At 41.1% G+C, this 25,787-nt stretch overlaps 1 protein-coding gene across 4 annotated transcripts in view; it reads right to left on the bottom strand.

Moving 5' to 3' along the window:
- The window catches only part of LOC143041011 (armadillo repeat-containing protein 8-like), a 108,107-nt gene that overhangs the window by 2,421 nt on the left and 79,899 nt on the right, over positions 1 to 25,787 (bottom strand). The window contains exon 15 of one of the 4 annotated variants that reach the window (XM_076212558.1): positions 1,260 to 3,468. The exons of the other annotated variants lie outside the window; for them this stretch is intronic. Within the exon in view, the coding sequence (XP_076068673.1) occupies positions 3,429 to 3,468 (40 nt within the window). The 3' untranslated portion in view covers positions 1,260 to 3,428. Of the gene's footprint in view, positions 1 to 1,259; positions 3,469 to 25,787 lie in introns of those variants that run through there. 4 annotated transcript variants of the gene reach the window in all.

Genomic DNA, 25,787 nt, shown 5'->3' with positions numbered 1-25,787 from the left:
TCTGTTAGTATTGGATAAAAGAATATCAATAGGATTTACCAAAATATTAAAGATGTCAGAGACTGCTTAAAAAGAATTTGAAAGCATAGCTTTCCATTTAGATGCGGGGCAAATTAAAATGAGAAATAATTCAGGTGGACAACATAAAATAATTTAAGGCAAAATTTGACAAATTGTAATATAAAGACAGGGTTCCATGAACATACCTCCAGCCCTGTATATTACAACTAGGTAAATACATCCCAGATATATAATATATATATACATATACATATATATATACATATACATATATATACATATACATATATATACATATACATATATATACATATATATATATATATACGAATTTTGGTAGGAGGCCATGTTGTATACATGATTTCAAGAAATCTACAGCGACAATGGCGTTGTTGAGTTTATATTGGAGCTTTAATTTCTCTCGTGCAACACGTTTCTGTGGTGGTTCCAAATAGTTGAGAAGGTGTCCAAAAGACATTGGGTGCGGTTTTCTCTTTTTTAATTCTCCTATACGTATTTCGACCTTACTCGGTCATCCTCAGGGAGGGAGTAACAATAGTTGGTGATTACAGGGGTTTAAATAGAGGCCGTATATTGGCCGAACACTGGGAGAGGTCATTTCAAGTAGCCGTGATCACCAACTATTGTTACTCCCTCCCTGAGGATGACCGAGTAAGGTCGAAATACGTATAGGAGAATTAAAAAAGAGAAAACCGCACCCAATGTCTTTTGGACACCTTCTCAACTATTTGGAACCACCACAGAAACGTGTTGCACGAGAGAAATTAAAGCTCCAATATAAACTCAACAACGCCATACATGTGTATATGTATGCATATATATATGTATATATATATATATATATATATATATACACACACACACATATATATATTTACATACATACACCAAGGTCTTTTTGCCCCTTACAAAGGAAGTAGCCAAATTCAAAGGCATAAATCTACTCCCACCCATTTTGTCCTCACATTTTCCATTCCCATTCACCACCTCTCCCTCTCTCTTTTCTTGGCTCCTCCTGGATGACAGGTCATCCCTGCATATCACCCACTGCCCTGGGTCAAAAGCAATGCAGCAAAGCTGCTTCATTTAATCAGCAAACCCCCTCTATGTATCCTCTTACAGAAAAAGAGAAGATGGGCATCAAAATATCATTCACACATACTCACCCCCCCTGATCCCCCACCCACTTCCTTCCATGCATTACAGCATCACCCATACACAACCATTCCCCACTCACCCCTATCTTCTGTTTTCTCCTTTCCTCAACAGACATCCCCCTCTTTCCCAATGCCCCATTTACCCCATCCATACATCTCATCCTTGGTCACCCCCTCATGTTCACTCTCTCCACCTCTGCCTTCCACACCTCTTTTACTAATCTTTCTTCACTTATTCTTTCCATTTACATACAGGAGAGACAAAGCCTGGAAAAAATGGAAAAAAGATAAAACATCCAAATGGCAAACATATAATAAAACTTAGGAACAAATATGTGAATATAAGCAGGAAAGAAAAAATTATGAAAAAGGACCAACCTAAACTCTTTTACAGATATATAAATGAAAAACTAAAGGATAAACATGAAATAGTGAAATTGCGTGAAGGAGATAAAGAATATATAGATGACACAGAGATGGCAGAAGTTATGATCAGACATTTTAGATCTGTTTTTACAATCGAGAGCTCACAATCTTGGGAAGATGGACAACAAAAAAGATCACCCACGATGAAAGAAATAAAGGTAACACAAAAAGAAATAAGAGACCAGATAAAAAACCTAGATGTCAGGAAATTGCATGGACCAGATTAATTGCAAATTGGATACTGAAAGAGTGTATAGATGAACTGACAGATATACTATACAAGATAATCGACTTCTCACTCAAAGAGGGAAAGGTGCCACACGATTGGAAAGATGCGAACATAGTACCAATATATAAAGGAGGAAATAAGGAAGATCTTACAAACTTCAGACCGGTATCCCTCACAAGCACAGTAGCAAAAATATGCGAAAAAGTCATCAGAAACAAATAGACCAAACACTTGGAAGAAAATAAGATAATAAACCCCAAACAATTTGGCTTTAGAAGTGGAAGATCATGCACCACAAACCTAATCTGGTTTTACTCAAGATTAATTGAGATAATACAAGAAAGAGATGGCTGAGCAGATTGCGTCTTTTTGGATTTGCAGAAGGCATTTGACAAAGTACCACATAAAAAATTAATAAGAAAAATTGAAATAATAGGAGGAATAAAAGGTAAACTGCTGCAATGGATGAAGGATTTCTCTGGGAAAAAAATGAGTGGTACTTAGAGACAAAAATTCGAACTGGGAAGATGTGAAAAGTGGCGTCCCACAAGGCTCTGTACTGGCTCCTTTAATGTTTGCCATATATATAAATGATATGGATGAGGGAGTAAACTGTTATATGAACTTCTTTGCTGATGATGCCAAATTACTCAAGAGAGTAAGAACAGAAGAAGATTGCATATCACTACAAGAAGACCTAGACAAAATATGGGAATGGAGTCGGAAAAGTGAGATGAATTTCAACATTAAAAAATGTAGCATAATGGAATTTGGAAAAAGTTAAAATAGAGTATCAGGACAGTACAAAATTGGAAACAAAGTCAAAATAGTCGATTCAGAAAGGGAACTGGGAGTAATCATCTCAAGTGACTTGACACCTGATAAACATATCAATAAATTATTTGGAGAGACTTATAACTTACTGAGGTCAATGAAAGTGGCCTTCGACTACATAGATGAGGAGATGGTTAAAAAAATAGTTGTTATACTGACCTAAACTAGAATATGCTGCAACACTATGGGCACCTAGCACAAAGAAGAACATAAGAAAGTTAGAAAGAATACAAAGAGCAGTGACAAAGATGGCACCTACACTGACAAACCTGACATACGAACAAAGATTGGAAAAATTACATCTGTCATCACTGGAACAGAGAAGAGAAAGAGGTGATTTGTTGACCATTTTCAGAATTATGAAAGGGATGGAAATTCTCGACAGAGACGACTTATTAAAGTGGGACAGAAGAGAAACAAGAGGACACGAAAAGAAACTAAAGAAAGACAGCTACGAAAACGGGTCACTACGAGCATAGCTCTCATCCTGTAAAATACAACTAGGTAAATACACATACACGCACACACATATATACAGGACTAAGACCATCATCATAGTGTGAATAAAGTCTAATGGTTGGACAAGAGATACAAAAACACTGTTCTAGATGTGTTGGGAGCCCAACAGTACCAATAGTTAGGTGAGGCCAAGAAAACCTTACAAAGATGTAAAGAAAGCAAGCCTTCCTTTCTATACAACAGGGCCATCAGCTGGTGTAGCAACAGAATCTGCAGCTCCTTTAACTTATTGAATGAAACTGTTGAAGTGCTGTTTTTACTCTGAAAATAAAAGCATATAAAATAAATACAAAATGGTACATAGGACTGGGAAATGATTTTCTATTACCTCACTGTAAAACATGCAATAAAATAACCACTAATTTAACAATAACTACTGTGGATAGGTGGTAAAGGGAAATACTTTTATTCCTAACTAGTTTTGCCTGTTTTCCCCTGTGGTGGGGGGAAAGAATACTGCCACCAAGTCTCACTTGAGTCATAAGAGGCAACAAAAATGGGATGGGGATTAGGACTAGGCATCTGTCTCCCTGTAGCCCTGCAAGGGACATTCCTAAAACAAGTAAAGGCATAAGAGGTTCTAGGAGTTTCCCAACCAGTGCCCTAAGGTTTGGGTCTTTTAATGTGCATGGATGTGGTACAGATGAGAGTAAAATGGAAGAAATAGGCAGTACGTTTGTAAGAAGATGGATGTGTTGGCAATGAATGAAACTAAGTTGAGAGGGAGAGGCGAGTGTGAGTTTGGGAGAGTAGCTGGGAGGTTCTCAGAAGTGAAGAGAGAATGAGGGAGAGAAAGGGTGGCTATACTAGTTAGTGAAGAGATAGGTAAATGTGTAGTGGAGTGGAGGGAGGTTTCTTCAAGGTTAATGTGTATGAAGGTAAAACTGGGAAGGGAGATGTGGGTTTTTGTAAGTGCATATGGGCCTGGTAGTGAGAGAGTGTAGAAGGGAGACTTTTTGGATGGATTTAAACGAGTGCATAGAGGGATTAGGGAGAAATGTCAATGTAGTTGTACTGGGAGACCTTAATGCTAGGGTAGAAAATGAACAAATAGACGGAGTGGTTGGGAAGTGTGTTCCAGGAAAAAATTGTAGTGGAGAGTTGATGGTGGAGGTGTATCTAGAGAGTTGATCATAGCATATACAGTGTTTAGGAAGAAAGTCAAGCATAAATACACATGGGAGAGGGTGGTGGATGGAAGGGTGGTAGATAGAATGTTAATTAACTATATAGTGGTAACCAAGAGTATAGTAGAAAGAGTTACAGATGTATATGTTCTAAGGGAGAGAATGGAGGAATATCAGATAATTTTTGAGTGGAAGGTAAATTGAGAGTGGAGGATAGATGGAGAAAGAGGAAAAGGACAAAAGGTAGGGAGGTGCTTAGAGTGAACTGCTTAAATGAGAAAGAAAAGGAGAGGGAGTACAAGAAGAAGCTGAGAGAGGGGTGGGAGTGAAGGACAAAGTAGAACTAGGAGTGGAGGAGGAATAGGGGTGGTTCAAGGAGGGAGTCACAAGGTGTGCAAAGATGGTGGGTGGAACAAGGAGGATGGGAAGAAATAGAAGGAAGGGTAGTGAGTGGTGGGATAAGGTAGCAAAGAAGGTTGTAGAGGAGAGGAAGCAAGCTTTCACAGATTGGTTACAAAATAGGATGAGGGAATCATATGAGAGGTACAAAGAAAAGAGATGAGAATTAAAGCATAAGATAAAGGATGCAAAGAGGAGAGCAGATGTGAAATGGGGTAAGGGAATGATAGAACATTTTTAAAGTAATAAAAAATGTTTTGGAAAGAAATTAAGAGAGGAGGCAAATCAAGTAGAGAAGAAAAAGTAAAAGGTGCAGATGGAAAGATGATAATGGAAGAGAAGGCAGTAAGAGGAAGATGGGCAGAGTATTTTGGGGAGTTGCTAAATGTGAAGGAGGATAGGGAGGGAAAGGTAGTTGCATTGGGAAGTGCTAAGAAAATGACTGTGATGAGTGAGGAAAATGGAGGAGAAATTAGGAAAGATGAAGTGAAGGCAGTTGTAAGATGATGAGAGCAGATAAGGAACCTGAGTTGGATGGATGTCATGCAGAATGTCTGAAAAAAGGAGGTAGGGTACGCGTACCAATGGAGACGCACTTGCCCTATGCAGACGCATTTGATGCATAATCATAGGCTCAAAAAATCACTCAACTATCCCCTCATAATGTGACATAGTCTTACCTTCCTAATCCAAATAGGTATGTGACTGCAGGAGATGAAATAAAAAAAAAGTACTGTTTTTGAAAAAATCCTTACAAAAACCTAATTTTTTTTTTTTTTTTTTACCGTTCCTTAGCAGATTTTTATTCCATTTTTTGCAGGTGGCTTGTGCATGGCTTTATGTACACTTGTGCATCAGAAAATGCTTCCCATTGCATGCAGGGGATAGTTAAGTGATTTTTTGAGCCTAAAATTATGCTCCTATCTATTCAGCATCGGCAGGTAGAAGCTTTTTTGTGTCAAATGCGTCTGCATAGGGCAAGTGCATCTCCATTGGTACGCGTACCCTACAGTGATGGTGGACTGGCTGGTGAGGTTCTTTAATGTTTGTTTAAGATAGGATAAAGTGCCAGAGGAGTGAAGGAGTGCCTGTATAGTCCCGCTTTACAAGGGAAAAGGGGACAAGTGTGAATGTAGTAGTGTCAGAGGGATCAGCTTGTTAAGTGTAATTGGGAAGGCTTATGGGAGGGTCTTGTTTGAGAGGATTAGGAGAGGAACAGAGGGAGTAATTGGTGAGGAACAGTGTGGGATTAGGACAGGCAGGAGTTGTGTAGATCAGATGTTTGTGGTAAGATAGATATGTGAGAAAGCTATAGGAAAAGGTAAGAATGTTTTGGGGGCATTTATGGATCTGGAAAAGGCTTATGACAGGGTAGACAGGAAGGCACTGTGGGAGGTATTGCAGATATATGGGATAGGAGGAAAGCTATTAATAGCAGTCAAGAGTTTTTATGAGAGTAGTAGAACTTGTGTTAGGATTAGAAATAGAGAGAGTGATTTGAGGTAAAGATGGGACTTCGTCAGGGATGGGTCCCCTGGCTGTTCAATTTATCCATGGATGGGGTGGTGTGCAAGGTAAATGCAAGGGTAGCGGGTCAGGGATAATGGTTAAAGAAAATGGAGAAAAGTAGGAGATAAACCAGCTGCTCTTTGCTGATGACACTGTGCTTGTAGCAGGATCAGAGGAAGGATTGAGGATGTTAGTGACAGAGTTTGGGAAGGTGTGCAAAAGAAGTTGAAAATAAATGTGGGTAAAAGGTGATGAGATGTACAAGGGGTGAAAGTGGCAGCAGACTGGAGATGAGTATTAAGGGAAACTAGAGGAAGTGGATATTTTTAGATACTTGGGTGCAAATGTGGCAGGAAAGGGAGGAGTGGGGGTGGAGGTAGAATGTAGATTGAGAGAAGCGAGTAAATGCCTTGGTGGATTAAAAAGTGTAATGAGAAATACACATTTGGGAATGGATGCTAAGAGGAGATTGTATGAAGGAGTGATTGTGCCAACAGCAATGTATGGGGCAGAAACATGGAACATAAGAGGAAGAGAGGAGGATTTTGAATGTGTTTTGAGATGAGATACCTGAGAAGTATGATAAGGGTTACTATGCTGGATAGAGTGAGAAATGAGGAGGTGAGGAGGAGAACAGGGGTGGAAAGGGAGTTGGGAGATAGGGTTGATGAAAGAGTATTAGGATGGTTTGGACACATGGAAAGAATGAGTGAAGAAAGATTAGTAAAAGAGGTGTGAAAGGCAGAGGTGGAAGGAGTGAACCTGAGGGGTCGAACTAGGATCAGATGGATGGATGGGGTAAATGAGGCATTGGGAAAGAGGGGAATATCTGTTGAGGAAGGACAGGAGAGGACAGAAGATGGGGGTGAATGGAGAATGGTTGTGTATGGATGATGCTGTGATGCATGTGGGGGGAATGGGTGGGGAATGGAGCATGAGGGAGTATGTGTGAGAAATAAATTGATGCAGCCCAAAGGGATTTCTCCCCATCTTCTCCTTTTCTGTGTGAAGGGACGGAGAGGGGGTTTGCCGATTTAATGAAGTGGCCTTCCTCTGGATGTTCTGTGTCTTGCGACACTGCTTCTGACCCAGGGCAGTGGGAGAGATGCAGGGATGACCCATCATCCAGGAGGTGCCACGATGAGAAGGAGGGAAGAGGGTGGAGAGAGGTGGGGTGAGTTGTGGGTGGAATGGGTGGGAGTGGTTTTTATGCCTTTGTTTTTTGGCTACCCCCCTTATAAGAGGGAAAAGGCCTTTGGTATATGTATGTAGTTTTGCCTATGTGGCTTCTTCAGGAAAAGTGCTCGAAGTCAAGCTGGCCAATTTATACATAACAAGAAAGGGACACAGCAGTGTCTTGTTGGAACACCAATCAACACCGCCTGCTGGAGGGACAAGTTGTTTGCCATCAGTTTCAATGGCTGAGAGCCTGAAGCACCATTGCAGCTGGCAATGGTCCTCAGGCCCTCCCATAGACTCTGGAATACTGGACTGTTGTCTATACTATATTGTATTGGAGAGGGCTTGTTTTTATGTCACCAGCTGATGTCAAAGGTCAACTCTTCTTGTGTGAAAAGGTGGAGGAAATACTGCTAAACCTGATAAATAGTGATCTTGGACCTGGTCCACAGACCAAGTTTCTGCACCTTGGGGCTATTCCTTCAGGCAGAGGCAATTGTGTTAGTGGGGTTTGAAGACTAGATACCATGGAGATTCTCTTTGAAATCCATCTTGCAGGACTATCATATGCAGTTGCAGTAACCCATCATTGTTCCCACTATTAATCAAATATCAACAGGGTACACCAATACCTGCAAAGCACAGTGGTTGAACATGGGAATGGTCCATTACTGTTCAATCTCTTCATAAGGAATCTCCCAATCCCAGAACCAGAACTAAACACCAATATACTCCCATATAATGATCTATCTATATATAAATACACCATTTCTTCCCCCTTATAAGAGAGATAGCCAGCCATGGCAAGCACTCACACCTTCTCATCCCACCCCCATGTGTCACCAGTTTGTTTCCAGTCATGCCCTAGCATAAATGTGATAGAATGTTTTGTATTTGCAAATGAATATTGCAACAATTCCTCATTGTATATGTATTGTGTACTTTCCACTGAAGTGTAGGCTGAAATATTAAGAATTTAAAATTGTACTTAATTTCATATTATATCAATTGTTGTAAATGTATAAGTGAGAGAAATTATAAGACATAGATGTGTAGGGGTGTAAGAGCAAAGGGAGAAAATACCCATCAGGGAAATATGTCCATAACGTTTGAGTCATACATACATACATATACCAAAGGCTTTTTCCCCCTTACAAGGGAGGTAGCCAAAAAGAAAAAGGCATAAAAACCATTCCCACCCATTCCATCCCTAAATACATTCCACTCCCCTCCACCCTCTACCCTCCCTCTTATCTTGGCACCTCCTGGATGATGGGTCATCCCTGCATCTTGTCCACTGCCCTGGGTCAGAGGCAGTGTCGCAAGACACAGCACATCCACAGCAAGGCTGCTTCATTAAATTGGCAACCCTCCCTCTCCGTCCCCTCATGCAGAAAAGGAGAAGACGGGGAGAAATCCCTTTGGGCTGCGTCAAATTTTTCTCACACATACTACCTCACCCCCCCCCCATTCCACCTCATGCATCACAACATCATCCATATACAACCATTCTCCATTCACCCCGGTCTTCTGTCCTCTCCCGTCCTTCCTCAACAGACATTCCCCTCTTCCCCAAAGCCCCCTTCACCCCATCCATCCATCTCATCCTAGGTCGCCCCCTCATGTTCACTCCCTCCACATCTGCCATCCATACCTCTTTTACTAGTCTTTCTTCACTCATTCTTTCCATGTGTCCAAACCATCCCAATACTCTTTCATCCACCCTATCTCCCAACTCTGTGTAGAGCTGATGGCCAGGGGTGGTTGCTGCTGATTGGCCCCCATACCATACAACACATAATGGAAGACTGCATTATACACAATCATGCACGCAAACAACACAACATACACTCTATAAAGGATTTGTGGGAAAACCCAGTTTCGGCTGTGGCCTTCCTTGGGGAGACGGGACTGCTCGGACAGACAGTCTAGGGAACGACAACAACAACAACAACTCTCTTTCCACCCCTGGTCTCCTCATCTCCTCATTTCTCACAATCTAGCCTAGTAACCCTTATACTTCTCAGGCACCTCATCTCAAACACATTCAAACTCCTCTCTTATGTTCCATGTTTCTACCCCGTACAGTGCTGTCGGCACAACCACTCCTTCATACAATCTCCTCTTGGCATCCATTCCCAAATGTCTCAATCTACATTCTAACTCCACTCCACCCTTTCCTGCCACATTCGCACCCAAGTATCTAAAACTATCCATTTCCTCCAGTCACTCTCCCTTAATGCTCACTTCCAGTCTGCTGCCACTTTCACCCCTTGTACATCTCATCACCTTACTTTTACCCACATTTATCTTCAACTGTCTTCTTTCACACACTCTCCCAAACTCTGTCACCAACTTCCTCAATCCCTCATCTGATCCTACTACAAACGCAGTGTCGTCCGCAAACAACAGCTGGCTCACCTCCCACTTTTCTCCATTTTCTTTAACTATCTACAATCCTTGACCCACCACCTTTGCTTTTACCTCTCGCACAACCCCATCCATGTATAATTTGAATAGCCAGGGCGACATAACACATCCCTGACGAATTCCTACTTTTACCGCGAACCATTTACTTTCTCCATTTCTAATTCTGATTCATGCTCTACTACTCTTGTAAAAACTCTTGACAGCTCATAGAAGCTTTCCTCCTATCCCGTATATCTGCAATACTTCCCAGAGTGGCTTCATGTCTGCCCTGTCATAAGCCTTCTCCAAATCCATAAAAGCCCAAAAAACATCCTTACCAAATCTGATCTACACAACCTCTACCTGTCCTAAATCCACACTGTTCCATGCCAATTACTCCCTCTGTTCCTCTCATAATCTTCTCAATCAAGATCCTCCCATAAGCCTTCCCAACTACACTTAACAAGCTAATCCCTCATTAATGAAGGTTATAAAAGAGCTGGAAAAGGACTTGCTTCCTAGAGAGAGGCTAAAGAAATTTTATCACAATTAGAGACAGATGGGTCTCTCTCCTTTAAGATTTCAATGTGGATGTCCTTTTCCAGCCCTTTGGCTGAATATCAACAATCATCTCTCTTCAAGACTTCAAGAATTGGTCCTTCTCCAGCCTCTCAGCTGAATAGGGACAACCGTCTCTCTTCAAGACTTCACGGCAACGTGTTTGTCCTTATCTAGACCCATGGTTGAAGAGAGACAACTGTCTCTCTTCAAGACTTCACGGCAATGTGTTGGTCATTCTTCAGCCCTTTGACTGAATAATCAACTGACTATTCAAGAATACAAGATGCTAGCTCCACCTCATGCCTCATATCTAGATAATTTAATTCCATGTCTTAACTTAATGTGCTGTCTTGTTGCATTGCTTCTGACCCAGGGCAATGAGTGAAATGCAGGGATGACCTGTCATCCTTGAAGAGCCAAGATGAGAGGGAGGGAGGGTTGGTGGATGGGAGTAAAATGGGTGGGGATGAAATAGGTGGGAGTAGAATTATACCTTTTGATTTTGGCTACCTCCCTGGTATGGGGGAAAGAGTCCTTGGTATATGTAACTTAATGTAATATGGAAAATGTAATATGTATCATTTTGAGCATATAAAGTAGAGTTAGTAAAAAAAAATTGTCTGTTGATAGTTCAGGCTTTTCCTACTCCTTCTGACTTTGATATTGTCAAATAACAAGGCATAAATTTGTCTCCCTTTTTCCTATCAAATACTGGAAATAGGAGTGTAGTACCAAAGGGAGTACATGTTCATTTCCCTTGTACCTTAGCTCCTTGTGGATGAGGAGTCATCCCTGTCTCCTGTCCACTATTTGGCTCAGAATCAATGCAGCATTTACATGTCAACTCTCCCCCTTGTCCCCTAATACAAAAATAGAGGAGACAAGGGGAAATCCCTTTGGGCAGCATCACTTTATATTTCATTCACAACCATTCTCTACTCACACCTACCTCTTACCTTCTTCCTTCTCTGTTCAACAGACATTCCCCATTTTACTCAAATCCTTCTTCACGCCATCCTTCCATCTCATTCTTAAGTTCACTCCATCCACCTATACCTTCCACAATCTTTTTGATTCTTTCTTCAATCATTCTTTCCATATACCCATGCCATCCTAGTATTCTTTCCTTTACCCTCTCTGCCAGCTCCCTTTCAACCTCCACTCTCCTCCTTGCCTCCTCATTTCCTACTCTATCCATTCTCATAACACCCACCATAATAACTTGACAGACTGTATCACCCCTGAAACCAACAATTACATTGCTCACACCATACAAGAATGGGAAATAAATAAATGAATAAATGAATAGATAAATAATTAAATAAATAACTCTCAACTTTCAGCCCACATATCAAAGGTTTGACTGTAAAAATCAACAAGAAAAAAAGCTACTAAATTGAATGCAAGCAATGAAGCATTTTCAAACAGTTCATAAGAACCACACTCAAATATGCCTCCACACCATGGTCCTTAACAATCACACAGATTAACACAAACAACTTACATACATTACAAAATGGAACACTGGAAACCACTGCAATTAGAAACCAAAATCCTCCCCATAGAACACCATATGAAAATGACAGGAACACAATTCTATGCCAGAACCCTTAACACCACACACGTTTCACACTACATTTCACAAGCACCACCACCAAAAACAATTAATAACAACCTACCACCTATACCCCACAAAAATATATACACACTCAGGTAACTAAACAAGCTCTTCCAGACACACACACAAAAACATAAGCTCCACAGAAAAACCCTCCCACATCTGGTAAGAACCACACTGGCACATCTGTGTTCATGACACCATTCAGCATTGAAACAGTATCAACACAAAATACATCTGGCAAACAATTCTGACTGCTCCAGATGCAACCATCATACAGAGGACATAGAACATCTCACACTACAATGTCCCACACTACAATCCCTAGACAACAATATATATCTTCCCTGAGTGACATGTGGACCTGCCTGGAGGCCATTGCTGGTTACCTGAAGGCTATGGATCTTCTGCAAGAGACCAGGTTTAATGGATTGACAGAATTATTTTGTATGGATGTGTTGCAAGTTACAATCGATAGGTTGTTGTTAATCTTTGAGTAGTATGCCAATGGTATACTTTTTCACTTGTTTTCTCTTGTGCTATGTTGTAGGATCCATGGATAGGAGTGAGGGCTCATGTATAGAAATATATACCTATCAATTTCCTGTGCTGCTCTACTGGAGTAGTTCTGGTGCATCCAGTTATTATTCTCAAAACTTTATATCATGTAGTTTGTAGGAGGTCTTTCATTTCTTGAGTGTTGGGAACTGTGATGTGGATGTATAGAAAATTGTGGTTTTCATGAACTGTTTGTTGTGGCTACTAATTCAAACTGTCCAATATGCAACCACCACATAGAACTCCTCATATTACAATGCCCCACACTATCAATCCCCAAGCAATACAATAGCTTGTCCCTAAGTAACATATGGTCCTGCCTGGAGGCTGTTGCTTGTTTCCTGAAGGCTGCAGGTCTTCTGCAGGAGACCAGGGGCAATGCACTGATTGATTAACTGATCATCACTGAAAATATCTTTTGAGTAAATCATCAACAAAAAATCAAGCTGATTACCATCCAAAAGGGAGTTGCTAAATGTGGTGGTGCGAATGACACTGCACTTATAGCAGGATCAGTGGAGGGATTGAGGAAGTTAGTGACAGAGTTTGAAAAGGTGTGTGAAAGAAGGAAGCTGAAGATGAATGTGGGCGAAAGTAAGGTGATGAGTTGTACAAGGGGAGAGAGTGACAGTAGGCTGGAAGTGAGCTTTAAGGGAGAGAGACGGGAGGAAATGGATAGTTTTAGATACTTGGGTGCGAATTTGGCAGTAAAGGGAGGAGTTGGGGTGGAGGTAGAATGTAGATTGAGAGAAGTGAGTAAATGCCTTGGTGGATTAAAAAGTGTAATAAGAAATAGACATCTGGGAATGGATACTAAGAGGAGAATGTATGAAGGGGTGATTGTGCCAATAGCACTGTACAGGGCAGAAACATGGAACATAAGGTAGGAAGAGAGGAGATTGAATATGTTTGAGGTAAGGTGTCTGAGAAGTATGATAGGGGTTACTAGGCTAGATAAAGTGAGAAATGATGAGGTGAGGAGAACAGGGGTGGAGAGGAAGTTGGAAGATAGGGTTGATGAAAGAGTATTAGGATGATTTGAACACATGGAAAGAATGAGTTAAGAAAGATTAGTAAAAGAGGTGTGGAGGGCAGAGATAGAAGGAGTGAATATGAGAGGGCATCCTAGGATGGTATGGTATGGTATGGTATGATATTTAGACCAGTGGCCAGGCACTGGGACCGAGGAGGTCATTCAGCGCCGTCATGATTGATTGGTGAGGAGTGGGTAAAAGATTAAAATTTGATAAAATATAAAATCATCAAATTTGGTTAAAAAATAAATAGATAAAAAGTAAAGTAAATAAAATTGTTTTGATAGAGATCTAAATTTCATTGAAAAGATTTGTTACTTTTTAAAAATCCAAAAAGTTGATCAATATCAGCTTCTTCACCCAAAATCTCTTTGAGAGATTTTGAGTGAAGATTGTACTTCGTCTTTACATTTAAAAACTTTGGGCAGTGCACCAGAATGTGCTCAACTGACATCAAAGTGCCACAATGAGCACCCTCAGGTGCACCGCCGCTATCCAGGATGAATTTATGGGTTAGGTGGGTGTGTCCAATCCTTAATCTAGTTAAAATAACCTGCTTTTTGTGGGTCAAGTTAAAATCAGAAATCCATGGATTTATGGAATTTCTAATATTTTTATATTTCTTATTATTAGCTAAAACTGGGGAAGACCATTGCTCTTGCCATTTGTTTAAAATATGGGATTTTATTATTCTTTTCATGTCAGAATGTGGTATCTTGGTATTTGGCATCTTGTTACATTGTGCAGCTACCTTTGCTTCCTTGTCAGCTAGTTCATTGTCGTAGATTCCTACGTGTGATGGAACCCAGCAGAAATGAACCTCTTTGGGTCGGAAGGAAATATGAAATAGCCACTCCTGAGCTTTTTGTATTAAAGGGTGAAAGCTATTAAAACAGCTAATACTGTCCAATACACTCTTTGAGTCACAATAAATTACAAATGCATCTCCTTTGGTTTCATGTATTACTTTTAAAGCATGATTAATTGCTGTTATTTCTGCAGTAAATATGGAGGCCGAATCAGGAAGTTTAGATAAGTATGATGTGTCATCATGGATGACAGCATATCCAACTCCATTATTCGATTTGGATCCATCAGTATAAATCTTTGTGTGTTCATGTATTTTATCATGTTCTAAAAATATAGACTTCACCTGCTCAATGGGAGTGTTCCTTTTGGTTACCTCTATAGAGCATTTTGATATTTCAGGGGTAATCCAAGGGGGAATATGTGGATGGCCCACTTGAAAAACGTTCTGGGTCTTGATAGATATATCTTCTACTTGTTCATTCATTCTGACTTGAAGGGATTTTGAAAATCTAGAACCTTTAAAATCATCACCATTTACATTTTTTATATCAAAGGCACGGTTTTTACGGTCTGTCTTGATCTTGAATAAAAGTCTTAGTCCTAATTCCTCTCTACGAAGGTCAAGTGGCAGTTCACCAGAATCTACATAAATGCTTTCTACTGGTGATGTTCTAAATGCCCCTGAGCATATTCTAAGGCCCATATTATGAACTGTGTCAAGTTCCTTCAGTCTAGTTTTGCAAGCAGAGGAATAAATTTGACAACCATAATCAATTTTGGATCGGCAAAGAGTATTGTATAACATTAGCAGTGATCTTTTATCTGCTCCCCAACTAAAGCTAGATATAACTTTCAAGATGTTCAATGATTTCCTGGCTTTTGTCTTCAGGGTATCAATATGGCTGGTCCAAGTCAATTTTGAGTCAAAAATCATGCCAAGAAATTTTACCTCTTCTTCATATGGTAAAATGGTTCCATTTAGATTTAAGGTTGGAATTACTTCTCTTCGTCTACGTCGAGTAAAACGTACAGCAGTGGTTTTTATGGTTGAGATTTTAAAGACCCATGAGTCAGCCCATCTACTAACAGCATTAATTGAATTTTGTAAATGCTTGCAGGCTGAAATAGCATCATAGCTTGTACAATAAATTGCCAAGTCATCCACAAAAAGGGAGCTCTTTACAGGTGGTGCAATTTCTTCTAAGATATTATTTATTGCCACAGCAAAACAAGTGACACTCAAGACACTTCCTTGGGGGACACCCTCCTTCTGAATAAATGGTTTCGAGAGACTATTGCCAACTCTAACCTTTAATAACACTGGCCTGCGTTTAAATTTTTTTTTTTCAAAGGTCGAAGGTTTTTTAAGTGATTTATATGTTTTTTTGTGCGCTGAATCCAAAAATGCCATCCGTTTCCTTGGATCAGGTCTAGTTTTTGAGATATGAGAAGTGCAACTTTTGGGCCTTGTATAGTACTAAGTATAAGGAAAACGAGGCTGCAGGTATAGCCTATTCTTATTTTTTTTTGCATAAAAATTATACTGTAGCACCCCGAAACTGATACTGAAACCTAATGATGTTTTTGTTTACTTTCAGGAAACTGAAACCGAAACTGAAACTGCATTGACTACATTGACAAACTGCATTGACAACACTGAAACTGAAAATGGTTTAGAAAAGTGTGATCTCCAATCAATGTGACTGATTTTATAAGAATCTGTGCTTCTTGTGTTTCTATTTTGGACACGTATCTTAGATTGACAGAAAATGGAACGCAAATGCACAAATCATCCTGATAGGTTCTGCTACATATGTGGTAATGTGATTCTTCCTCGTCGACTAGCAAATATAACTGATTTTGTGAAGAAGGCATATCATGCTTACTTTGGAGTTAAGCTTGGGGACCAGGACAAGCCATTTGCACCCCATGTTAGCTGCAAAACATGTGTCGAGAACTTGCGTGATTGGAGAAATAAAAAAAGGAAGAGTATGCCATTCGCTGTTCCAATGGTTTGGAGAGAGGGTAAAGATCATGTGTCAGACTGCTATTTCTGCATGACTAATCTTAAAGGAGTCAACCGCAAGAACAAGCATTGTATTCAGTATCCTAATGTTCCGTCTGCCAAACGACCAGTCCCTCATGGTCCAGGCCTGCCCGTTCCCGAGCCAGATGTTGCAATGGAATCTAGCTCTGAATCGGAATCTGATAACGCACTAGACAGGGCAGAGGGTGGAGAATAGATGCCAGAAGAGAATGACCAGCCAGTGCCTCTAACACAAGCAGATCTCAATGACCTGACACGGGATCTAAACCTATCAAAGGATTCAGCACAGCTTCTGGGTTCTCATCTTCGTGAGAAAAATTTGCTAGCAACTGAGATAACATTCTTTTGGTACCGAGAGCGTGAAAGAGAATTTAGACAGTTCTTCACAACCCAGAAGGACTCGTCATTAGTTTACTGCAACAACATTGCTGGTTTGATTCAATCAATGGGGCTGGACTATGTTGCTACTGAATGGAGACTGTTCATCGACTCTTCCAGCAGAAGTCTCAAGGCAGTCCTCCTTCACAACGGAAATAAATATTCTTCAATTCCAATCGGTCATTCGGTGCAAATGAAAGAAACTCATGACAACATGGATCAGCTACTGTCTGCTCTGAACTACAATGACCATGGTTGGTTGATCTGTGGAGATCTTAAGGTAGTTGGATTGGTTTTGGGACTACAGGGTGGGTACACAAAGTATCCATGCTTTTTGTGTGTCTGTGGGATAGTCGGGCTGATGATCAACATTTTGTCAGACAAGAATGGCCACCACGACAACGTTTGGAACCTGGTTCACACAATGTTCAGGCTCGTTCTCTTGTTGAACCAAACAAGGTCTTACTCCCACCTTTACATATCAAACTGGGACTGATGAAGAACTTTGTGAAGGCAATGGACAAGGACGGCATGGGATTTACTTTTCTTCAGCAGAAGTTTCCTCGGATCAGTCTGGAAAAGCTTAAGGCTGGCATCTTTGATGGGCCTCAGATAAGGGAACTTATGAAGGACTCAATGTTTGACGATGCACTGAATGCAGCTGAGCTGTCCGTTTGGTGGTCGCTTAAGTCAGTGATAAGAAACTTTCTAGGAAATAACCGAAGTGCAGAATACGATCAAGAAGTCGATGAGCTCTTGAACAGCTATCAAAAATTAGGGGCTCGCATGTCAGTCAAAATGCACTTTCTACGGTCCCACTTAGACTATTTCCCTCAGAACTGTGGTGACTTCAGTGAGGAACAGGGAGAACGTTTCCACCAGGATATTCGTGTCATGGAAGAACGCTACCAAGGCCGGTGGGATGTGAACTTTCTTGCGGACTACTGTTGGTGTTTGAAACGAGACGTGGTGGCTGCCCAACACAGGAGAAAGTCACTGAAAAGGCCCTTCATCCATGATTAGATTTTCTGTAATATATCCTCTTTATCTTCTGAACTATGCAAGAAAAAATTATTTCTTTTGTCAAGAATTTTTTTTCCAAAATTAAAGGGAATAAATAGCACTAAATGGCGTTTTTTATTATTTTTACCGCCTCGTATCTCAAAAACGTGACCTGATTGAACAAAATGAGTGTGATTTTTAGATTCTGCATAGCAAATTACCCTAGAATCAGTTATCAGATGCTTTACCTTTGAAACTTTGCAGGCCAGTGTAATCTATCAGATAAAAATGAGTTAATGAATCTCAGCATATTACCTCGGATGCCTATTTTATTTAGTTGTTGGATAATTCCTAATCTCCAAGTTGTGTCATAGGCTTTCTCGAGATCAAAGAAAACACCTATCGTTTGACACTGTTTGGAGAATCCTTGTTGGATTTGGTTGGATAGTCTCAGCAGTGGCTCCAGCGTGGATCTGTTCTTACGGAAACCAAACTGGTAAGGTGAAAGTTTGTTTTCAGATTCTAAGTACCAAACAAGTCTGGTATTTATCATCTTTTCCATTAACTTGCAGACACAACTGGTTAAGGCTATGGGCCTGTAGCTAGATGGATCAAAAGGATTCTTATTGGGCTTTTTGATAGGTATTATAATGGCCCTTCACTTTCCTTCAGGAGGTGCTCAGATGAGAGGGAGGGTGGAGGGGTGTGGAGTGTATTCCGGGATGGAATGGGTGGGAATGATTTTATGCCTTTTCCTTTTTGGCTACCTCCCTTGTAAGGGAAAAAAAGCCTTGGTATATGTGTGTATGTATTATAATGGCAATTTTCCAGCTTTTAGGTAATATACCTGTCTCCCAGATTCCGTTGATGATTTTTAAAAGAAAGGTCTTAGCATCTTCTGGGATCTGGGATCATTTCGTATAATATTGTGTCTTCACCAGGGGTTGTATTTTTTGTCCTGGAAAGAGCTTCTTTAAATTCTTGTAGGGATAATTTTACGTTATAGATTTCTCTACTATTTGAGTTGAAATCCAGAGTAATCTGAGCATTTTGAATTTTCTGAGATTCGGGTGAGTGATTTTCTGGACTAGAAATTTTGGAGAAATATTCACCTAAATTTTCTGCAACGTCATATGGATCTGTAATGAGTGTGTTATTTATTTTAAGCTTGGGTAGAGGTGAGGGAACGAACTTGCTACTAAGCTTTCGCACTTTTCTCCACACTACGCTCAAAGGGGTTTTAGAGTTAATTCCATTTATGTAGTGAAGCCATGATTCTCGCTTTGATTTCTTAGCAAGAGCATGTTTATATATAATCTTGCTCTGTGTTGAACCGCTATTTTTGTATTGTCGATAACGTTTTTGGGTTATCTTTCTCAGTACTCCACAGGTTTTGTTCCACCATGGAACTGTAGGTCTACTGGGTTTCCCTTTAGTTTTTGGAATAGCAATCTCAGCACTTTTTAAGATTGCTTCAGTAAGAAATTTATATGCTTCTATATGACTGTCAAAAGTTTCAAAATTTTGATCTAAAATTATATTATTTTTATATATATTCCAGTCTGCTTCCTGAACTTTCCATTTAGGGGGACATTCTGTTGGGGTATTTTTGACATACTTGAGATGGATGGGGAAGTGGTCACTTTCATTAAGATACTCATTGACAGACCATATAAAATCGAGATGGATGGAGGATGAACATATACTTAGATCAATGGCACTGGTTGTATTATTGTGAGTGTTATGGTAAGTTATACAAGGTGATAGGATTATTGTCAATAAACTTCTCAATTAATTTCCCCTCAGCATTTAGTATGCTACCTCCCCAGAGAGGATTATGAGAGTTGAAGTCACCAAGCAATAAAAATGGGCTTGGGAGCTGGTTAGTTAAGTCTTGTATGTCATGTTCTGTGAAGCCACATTTAGGTGGAAGATAAAGAGAGCATATAGTAATCTTTTTATCTAGTATAGTTTCAACAGCCACAGCTTGCAGAGATGTCACAAGATTTAAGACTGTGTGTTGTATTGATTTATGAATTATTATTGCAGCTCCACCGTGGGCAATATCTCCTGGAGGTGGTGGTGAATGGTATATAGAGTAGTTTAATCCAGGATTATACGGGTTATTGCCTATCTTTGTCTCCTGTAAACAAATTATTCCTGGATTAAAATCATGTAGTATGATCTTTAGCTGTCCAGATCTGGCTCTTATTCCTTTGCAGTTCCACTGTAGGATATCTTTGAATTTGGAATAGGTTATTTTTTCCCTCTGACAGACATACTTCCCTTAGAGGGAGTAGTTTGTTAGGGGTTGAAGTTTTTCTGTAGTCGTTTTATCTTAGAAGGTTGAGATTCTTTCAGCCTTTCATGAGTACTTGGTAGGGGAATGTTCTCAAGAAGATTTTTCGGGGATGCACGGGAGTTGGTGGACTTCCCTTTGCAGTCTGGAGAGACATTTTCCGCATTTTCCATCTTGCCAGTAGTTTGGGGAAGCGGTATGGAAGTACTATCTTCAGGTGTAGTATTATCTGTTTCCATGAGTGAGTCAAATGTATTGGAGATATCACAATCAGGGTTTGTTGTGTTCTCTTTGTTTTTTGCTCTCTTTTTGACGGGTGATTCTAGGAATCCATCAGAGTCTTCAGCCTTGTCGGTTTGTTTATTTTTTATTGTTATTATTTTAGATTTTGTTTCTAGTTTCAGATCCTTTTCTTTTTCATCAACTGATCTACTAATAGGTGGTATATTCTGAGTTTTTTGCTTTGCAGATAGGTTGCTGGTGGTTCGAGGATTGTTTTGTGAGCTAGCCTTTTTAATTTTTGAATGGTTATTAGGATCAGGCAAAATATTATCATGATCCACACTATTAATAGGGTTTGCTGTAGCACTAGTGTTAGGTATTGGAGTCTGGGTTATGGGAATTCCAGTTAAAACATCCTTGTGTGCGACAGTGTTACGATTTGACAAGTTATTATCTAATTTTATTTTCATTTTCTTTACTATATCAGCATAGGTTGAGTTAGGGTTTCTATTGGCTCGCATTAGTTTCCGTTTTGCATTGCCAATACTGATGTGTTCAGAATTGGCTATTTCGAGGATGTCTTGCTCAAATTTAAAACGTGAGCATTCCTTAGATCTAGGGGAGTGATTACCAGAGCAATGGAGGCACTATGGAACATTTGTACAGATACTGTCTTTCCTATGCTCTTCAGAATATTTGTCACATTTTTTGTTATTGTTACATTTTGAGATGATATGACCATATTCTAAGCAGTTGTAACATTGAGTTGGGCGTTGCTTATATTTCTTGACTCTGAATCTTGAGTGTTTGATAACTATTACATTAGGGAGGACTTTGGTAGAGAAGGATAAGAGGATAGCTTTTTTATTTCATGTACATTCTCAGGGCACATTTTCAAAATTTCTTCTTCGGAGAAGTCATATAGGTCTTCAGAGAAAATAATGCCCTTGCAGGTATTGAAGCTCTTATGGAGTGTTATTTGCTTTATGTTGCCATGATTGGTGGGTCTGAAGTTTGATTGAAGCTTGGCTTGGGTATCATTACCTGCTTTTATCAGGATATTCTTGCCATATTTCTTTAGGTTTTCATAAGGGACAGTACCTATTTTATTTGCAATACATTCTGAGGCTCTCAAGAAGTTCTCCCTGTCCTCTTTGTATGTTGCAACGTACCAGAGTATGGCAGGAGACTTTCTAGGGGGCATGCTTTGAACTGTTTATTCTTCTTTTGGAATAAAGTCATATTTCTCATTTTTCAAGTAGTCTATATTGAATAGGCGAGCTTTGACCATGGAATCATTCACACGGTGGTTATTTAATCCATTCAATGCTTCAAGTGCAGATTTATTTTCATTAAATACTATGTAGTAGTCATATGAACTACTATCATTTGAAAGTTTCAGTCTGATTCGTTCCACTCTTCCATAATTCTTGCTTAAGAGATAAACCTCTTCATAATCAAGAGTCAAGTCAATATTTGAGCAGAAAAGTACTCTGCTCTTTGGATTACCACCAGTAATTTTATCACCCTGGTGTCCCGGTGATTTCTGTTGAGTCTGTTCAGAAGAACGGTCTTTGGTGGGCTGGAGTCGTTATCGGAAGAAGCTGGGGTTGCAGGGAGTTGGTCCGGTTCCGAGTTCGAGCCAGGGTCGTTATTATTTGTGGGTTTGTCTTGACCGCAATGAGGGTGACCTTACTGGGGGCGGTTCCCCAGTCAGGTAGAAACGAGGCTAGCTGTTTTTAGGGCACCTTTTCTAGCCCCCTCCCCATGTGGGGTGAGCAGAGTGGATCCTGAAGAGGGCTGCTCAGTCATGTGGGTAGCTACCGAACTGTGTTGTTGCCTCAATCCCAACACAAGAGCGACTTTTCTTGCCCACATCGCCTGTGTAGGTCGTGACTAGAGGCTTCCAGAGATCACCTTCTCCTGCCCCCGTTGTCACTAGCCATCGCCACAGGGCTTTCTTTAAAGTGATTATGAATGAGGGGTTGGGGCGGCTGAAAATTACGTCGGAGGGAGGGGACAGCAAGCGGAAGAGAAGAGAGAAGTGGAAAAGGAAGTTTAAGAGGAAGCCCTGTGCGGGGAAACAAGAGCCCCGCTCGGGGGTCGGCATTAGTCGCCTCTTACGGCAGGCAGCCGACGTGGTGGGGGCTATATTCTATACTACACCCCCTAGCCCCCAGGGGGTGGCGTCCTAGGATGAGATGGATGGATGGGTTAAAAGGGGCATTACAAATGAGAGGAATGTCTGTTGAAGAAGGACAGGAGAGGACAGAAGATAGCGGTGAATGGAGAAGGATTGTGTATGGATAATGCTGTGATGCATGAGGGGGAGTGGGTGGGGGATAGGGGGTGAGGAAGTATGTATGAGAAATAAATTGACGCAGCCCAAAGGGATTTCTCCTCATCTTCTCCTTTTCTGTGCGAGGGGATGGAGGGTCACAGCGGCCTTGCTGTGGATGTGCTGTGTCCTGCGACACTGCTTCTGACCTAGGGCAGTGGACAGGATGCAGGGATGACCCGTCATCCAGGAGGTGCCAGGATAAGAGGGAGGGAGGAGGGTGGAGGGGAGTGGAATATGTAGGGGAGTGGAATATGTAGGGGATGGAATGGGTGGGAGTGGTTTCTATGGCTTTTTCTTTTTGGCTACCTCCGTGTAAGGGGGAAAACCTTTGGTATATGTATGTATGCTAAATATGAAAAGATAGGGAAGGAAAGGTAGTTGCAGTGGGAAGTACTAAGAAAATGAGTGATTAATGAGGAAAATGGAGGAGAAATAAGGAAAGATGTAATGAAAGCAGTTATTGAAATGATGACAGCAGGTAAGGCACCTGGATTAAATGGGTGTCATGCGGAGTGTATAAAAAAGGGAGGTACAGTGATGGCGGACTAGCTAGTGAGGTTGTTTAATGTTTGTCTAAAAGAGGGTAGAGTGCTGAAGGACTGGAGATGTCTGTATAGTTTTGCTTTACAAGGGAAAGGGGGACAAGTGTGAGTGTAGTAGTTTCAGAGGGATCAGTTTGTTAAGTAATTGGGAAGGCTTATGGGAGGATTTTGATTGAGAGGGTTAGGAAAGGAACACAGAGGGAGTAATTTGTGAGGAACAGTATGGGTTTAAGACAGGCTGGGGTTGTGTGTATCAGGTCTTTGTGGCAAGATAGATATGTGAGAAAGCTTTAGGAAAAGGTAAATATGTTTTTTTTGGGCCTTCATGGAGTTGGAAAAGGATTATGACAGGGTAGACAGGAAGGAACTGTGGGAGGTATTATAGATAAATGGGATTGGAGGAAAGCTATTAAGAGCAGTTAAAAGTTTTTACAACAGTAGTAGAGCCTTTGTTAGAATTAGAAATGAAAACAGTGAGTGGTTTGAGGTAAAGGTGGGACTTAGCCAGGGATGTGTCATGTCACCATGGCTCTTTAATTTATACATGGATGAGGTGGTATGAGAGCCCAGTGACAATGTATGCCTACTGACCTCCATCCTAGCACTCCTGCTGAAGCTACATCAGCAAGGCAGGAGTGTTACGCTCAACTGGGTGCTGAGACCATGTAGGCATCCCAGGAAACGAGCTAGCCGATGCCGAAGCAGAAGCGGCGCGCCAAAGACCCGAAGTCAATGTTGTCGTCCCTCTTAGCAGAAATCAGTTGCGCACACACACCAGGGCTCTCAACCACATACAATGGTCCTGGAGCTGCAGCGTCTACGTCGTGGGACCATCCCCCAACCCCAAGAGTTGGGGGCCAAATGGCAGCAACCACCCCTGGCCACCAGCTCTACGCAGGTGGCACCGATCCCCAAGAGGAGCTACACCTACCTTGGGGAGTACCACAATCCTTTTTCCCAACATGCAATATTACGTTTTTTCTGCACCGAGGGGTGATTTTCCGGCGATCACCCCTCTTCTTCTACTTTTAGCTGGAGATGTAGAGAGCAATCCTGGGCCCACCACAAAATACACATGCCCAACATGCTCTAAACCCATTACTTCGAGCAGACAGACAAAGGGCTCAGTTCAGTGCAATATGTGCAAAAACTGGGCCCACCTCACTTGTACAACACTTGCTGACACAAACCAATACACAAACACTTGGACATGTTCTACCTGCCCTCCAGTAACCCCACTCCCACCTCCCCAACCACAGCCAGCACCCTCACCCACTCCCAATTTCCCTCTGCCCTTACCCCCGATTAGTACTCCCCTTCCTTTGTCCCCGATCTCTCCTTTCCCCCCCTCTGACCCAGATCCTACACCTTCCCCACTACCACCCCAACCTCAACCCCAAACGGCAACATACAACACATACAAAACACACAACATCAACATATTACAACACAACATTGACGGTATTAACACGAAAAAACATGAACTTGAACACTTTCTTAAAAAACACAACATACACATTGCGATTTTACAAGAAACAAAACTAAGACACTCACACAAAACACCATCATTTCATAATTACACCACCATCAGACAAGACCGGACTGACGGCTATGGCGGCGGACTCATCACCCTGATCCACCACTCCATCTGTTTTGTGGACACAAGTGCCACAACCAAAATTCTCCTCCCTACCACAGATAACACTACAGAAATCCAATCCATTCGAATCCGCACAGGCAACAAATCAACACTGACAATAGTTAACATGTACATTCCCCCCCAATCATCCCCCACAGTTCCAGACACCTTCAGGCCTCATTTTAGCCAACTAGCCTCAATCCCCAACCTGATCATGGGTGGAGACTTCAACGCCAAGTCGTCTGCCTGGTATGTCGACAACCCTGACACAGACAGAGGGCTTGATATACAGACTCAGTTTGACTCATTGACTATCATGAACAACACACATAATCATACACATATCCCACACCAAGCCCTCTACACTCCCTCCTCTCCTGATATCACCTTTTGCTCCCCCTGCCTAACCCCAACAACATCATGGAGAGTGGTCGGAACCCTTGGCTCTGACCACCTTCCAATCATCATCACCACCAAAACAAGATGCACCCCAGTTGGCCACAGACACACTTACACCAATTACAAGAGAGCTAACTGGGAAGCTTTTACTGAAGAGACAGAACAACATTTTGAAACACTTAACAGTACACCAATCACAAACATAAACAATGCTGTGCACACTTTTAATACAATCATACAAAATGCAGACAAGAGATACATCCCTAGAGGCAACAGAAAATCACACAACCCCAACTTCACACCAGAAATCCAAAGCCTCATCAGACAACGTGACACACTTAAACACGGTACCCCCACACCTATCCCTCAAAACATAGCAGACCAAATACAAACACTAAACACTGTGATTGCCAATAAAATACACAAACAAAAAACACAAAATTGGCAAAACTTTATCAATACACTTGATCACAAAACAAACACCAGCAAATTGTACAAAACACTCAA

The sequence above is a fragment of the Oratosquilla oratoria genome, chromosome 30 (genome assembly GCF_046742065.1).
Source record: "Oratosquilla oratoria isolate Oo_2021 chromosome 30, ASM4674206v1, whole genome shotgun sequence".
Taxonomy (NCBI): domain Eukaryota; kingdom Metazoa; phylum Arthropoda; class Malacostraca; order Stomatopoda; family Squillidae; genus Oratosquilla; species Oratosquilla oratoria.
Note: the sequence above shows the minus strand (reverse complement) of the source record. Positions and strands in the feature narration are given on the sequence as shown.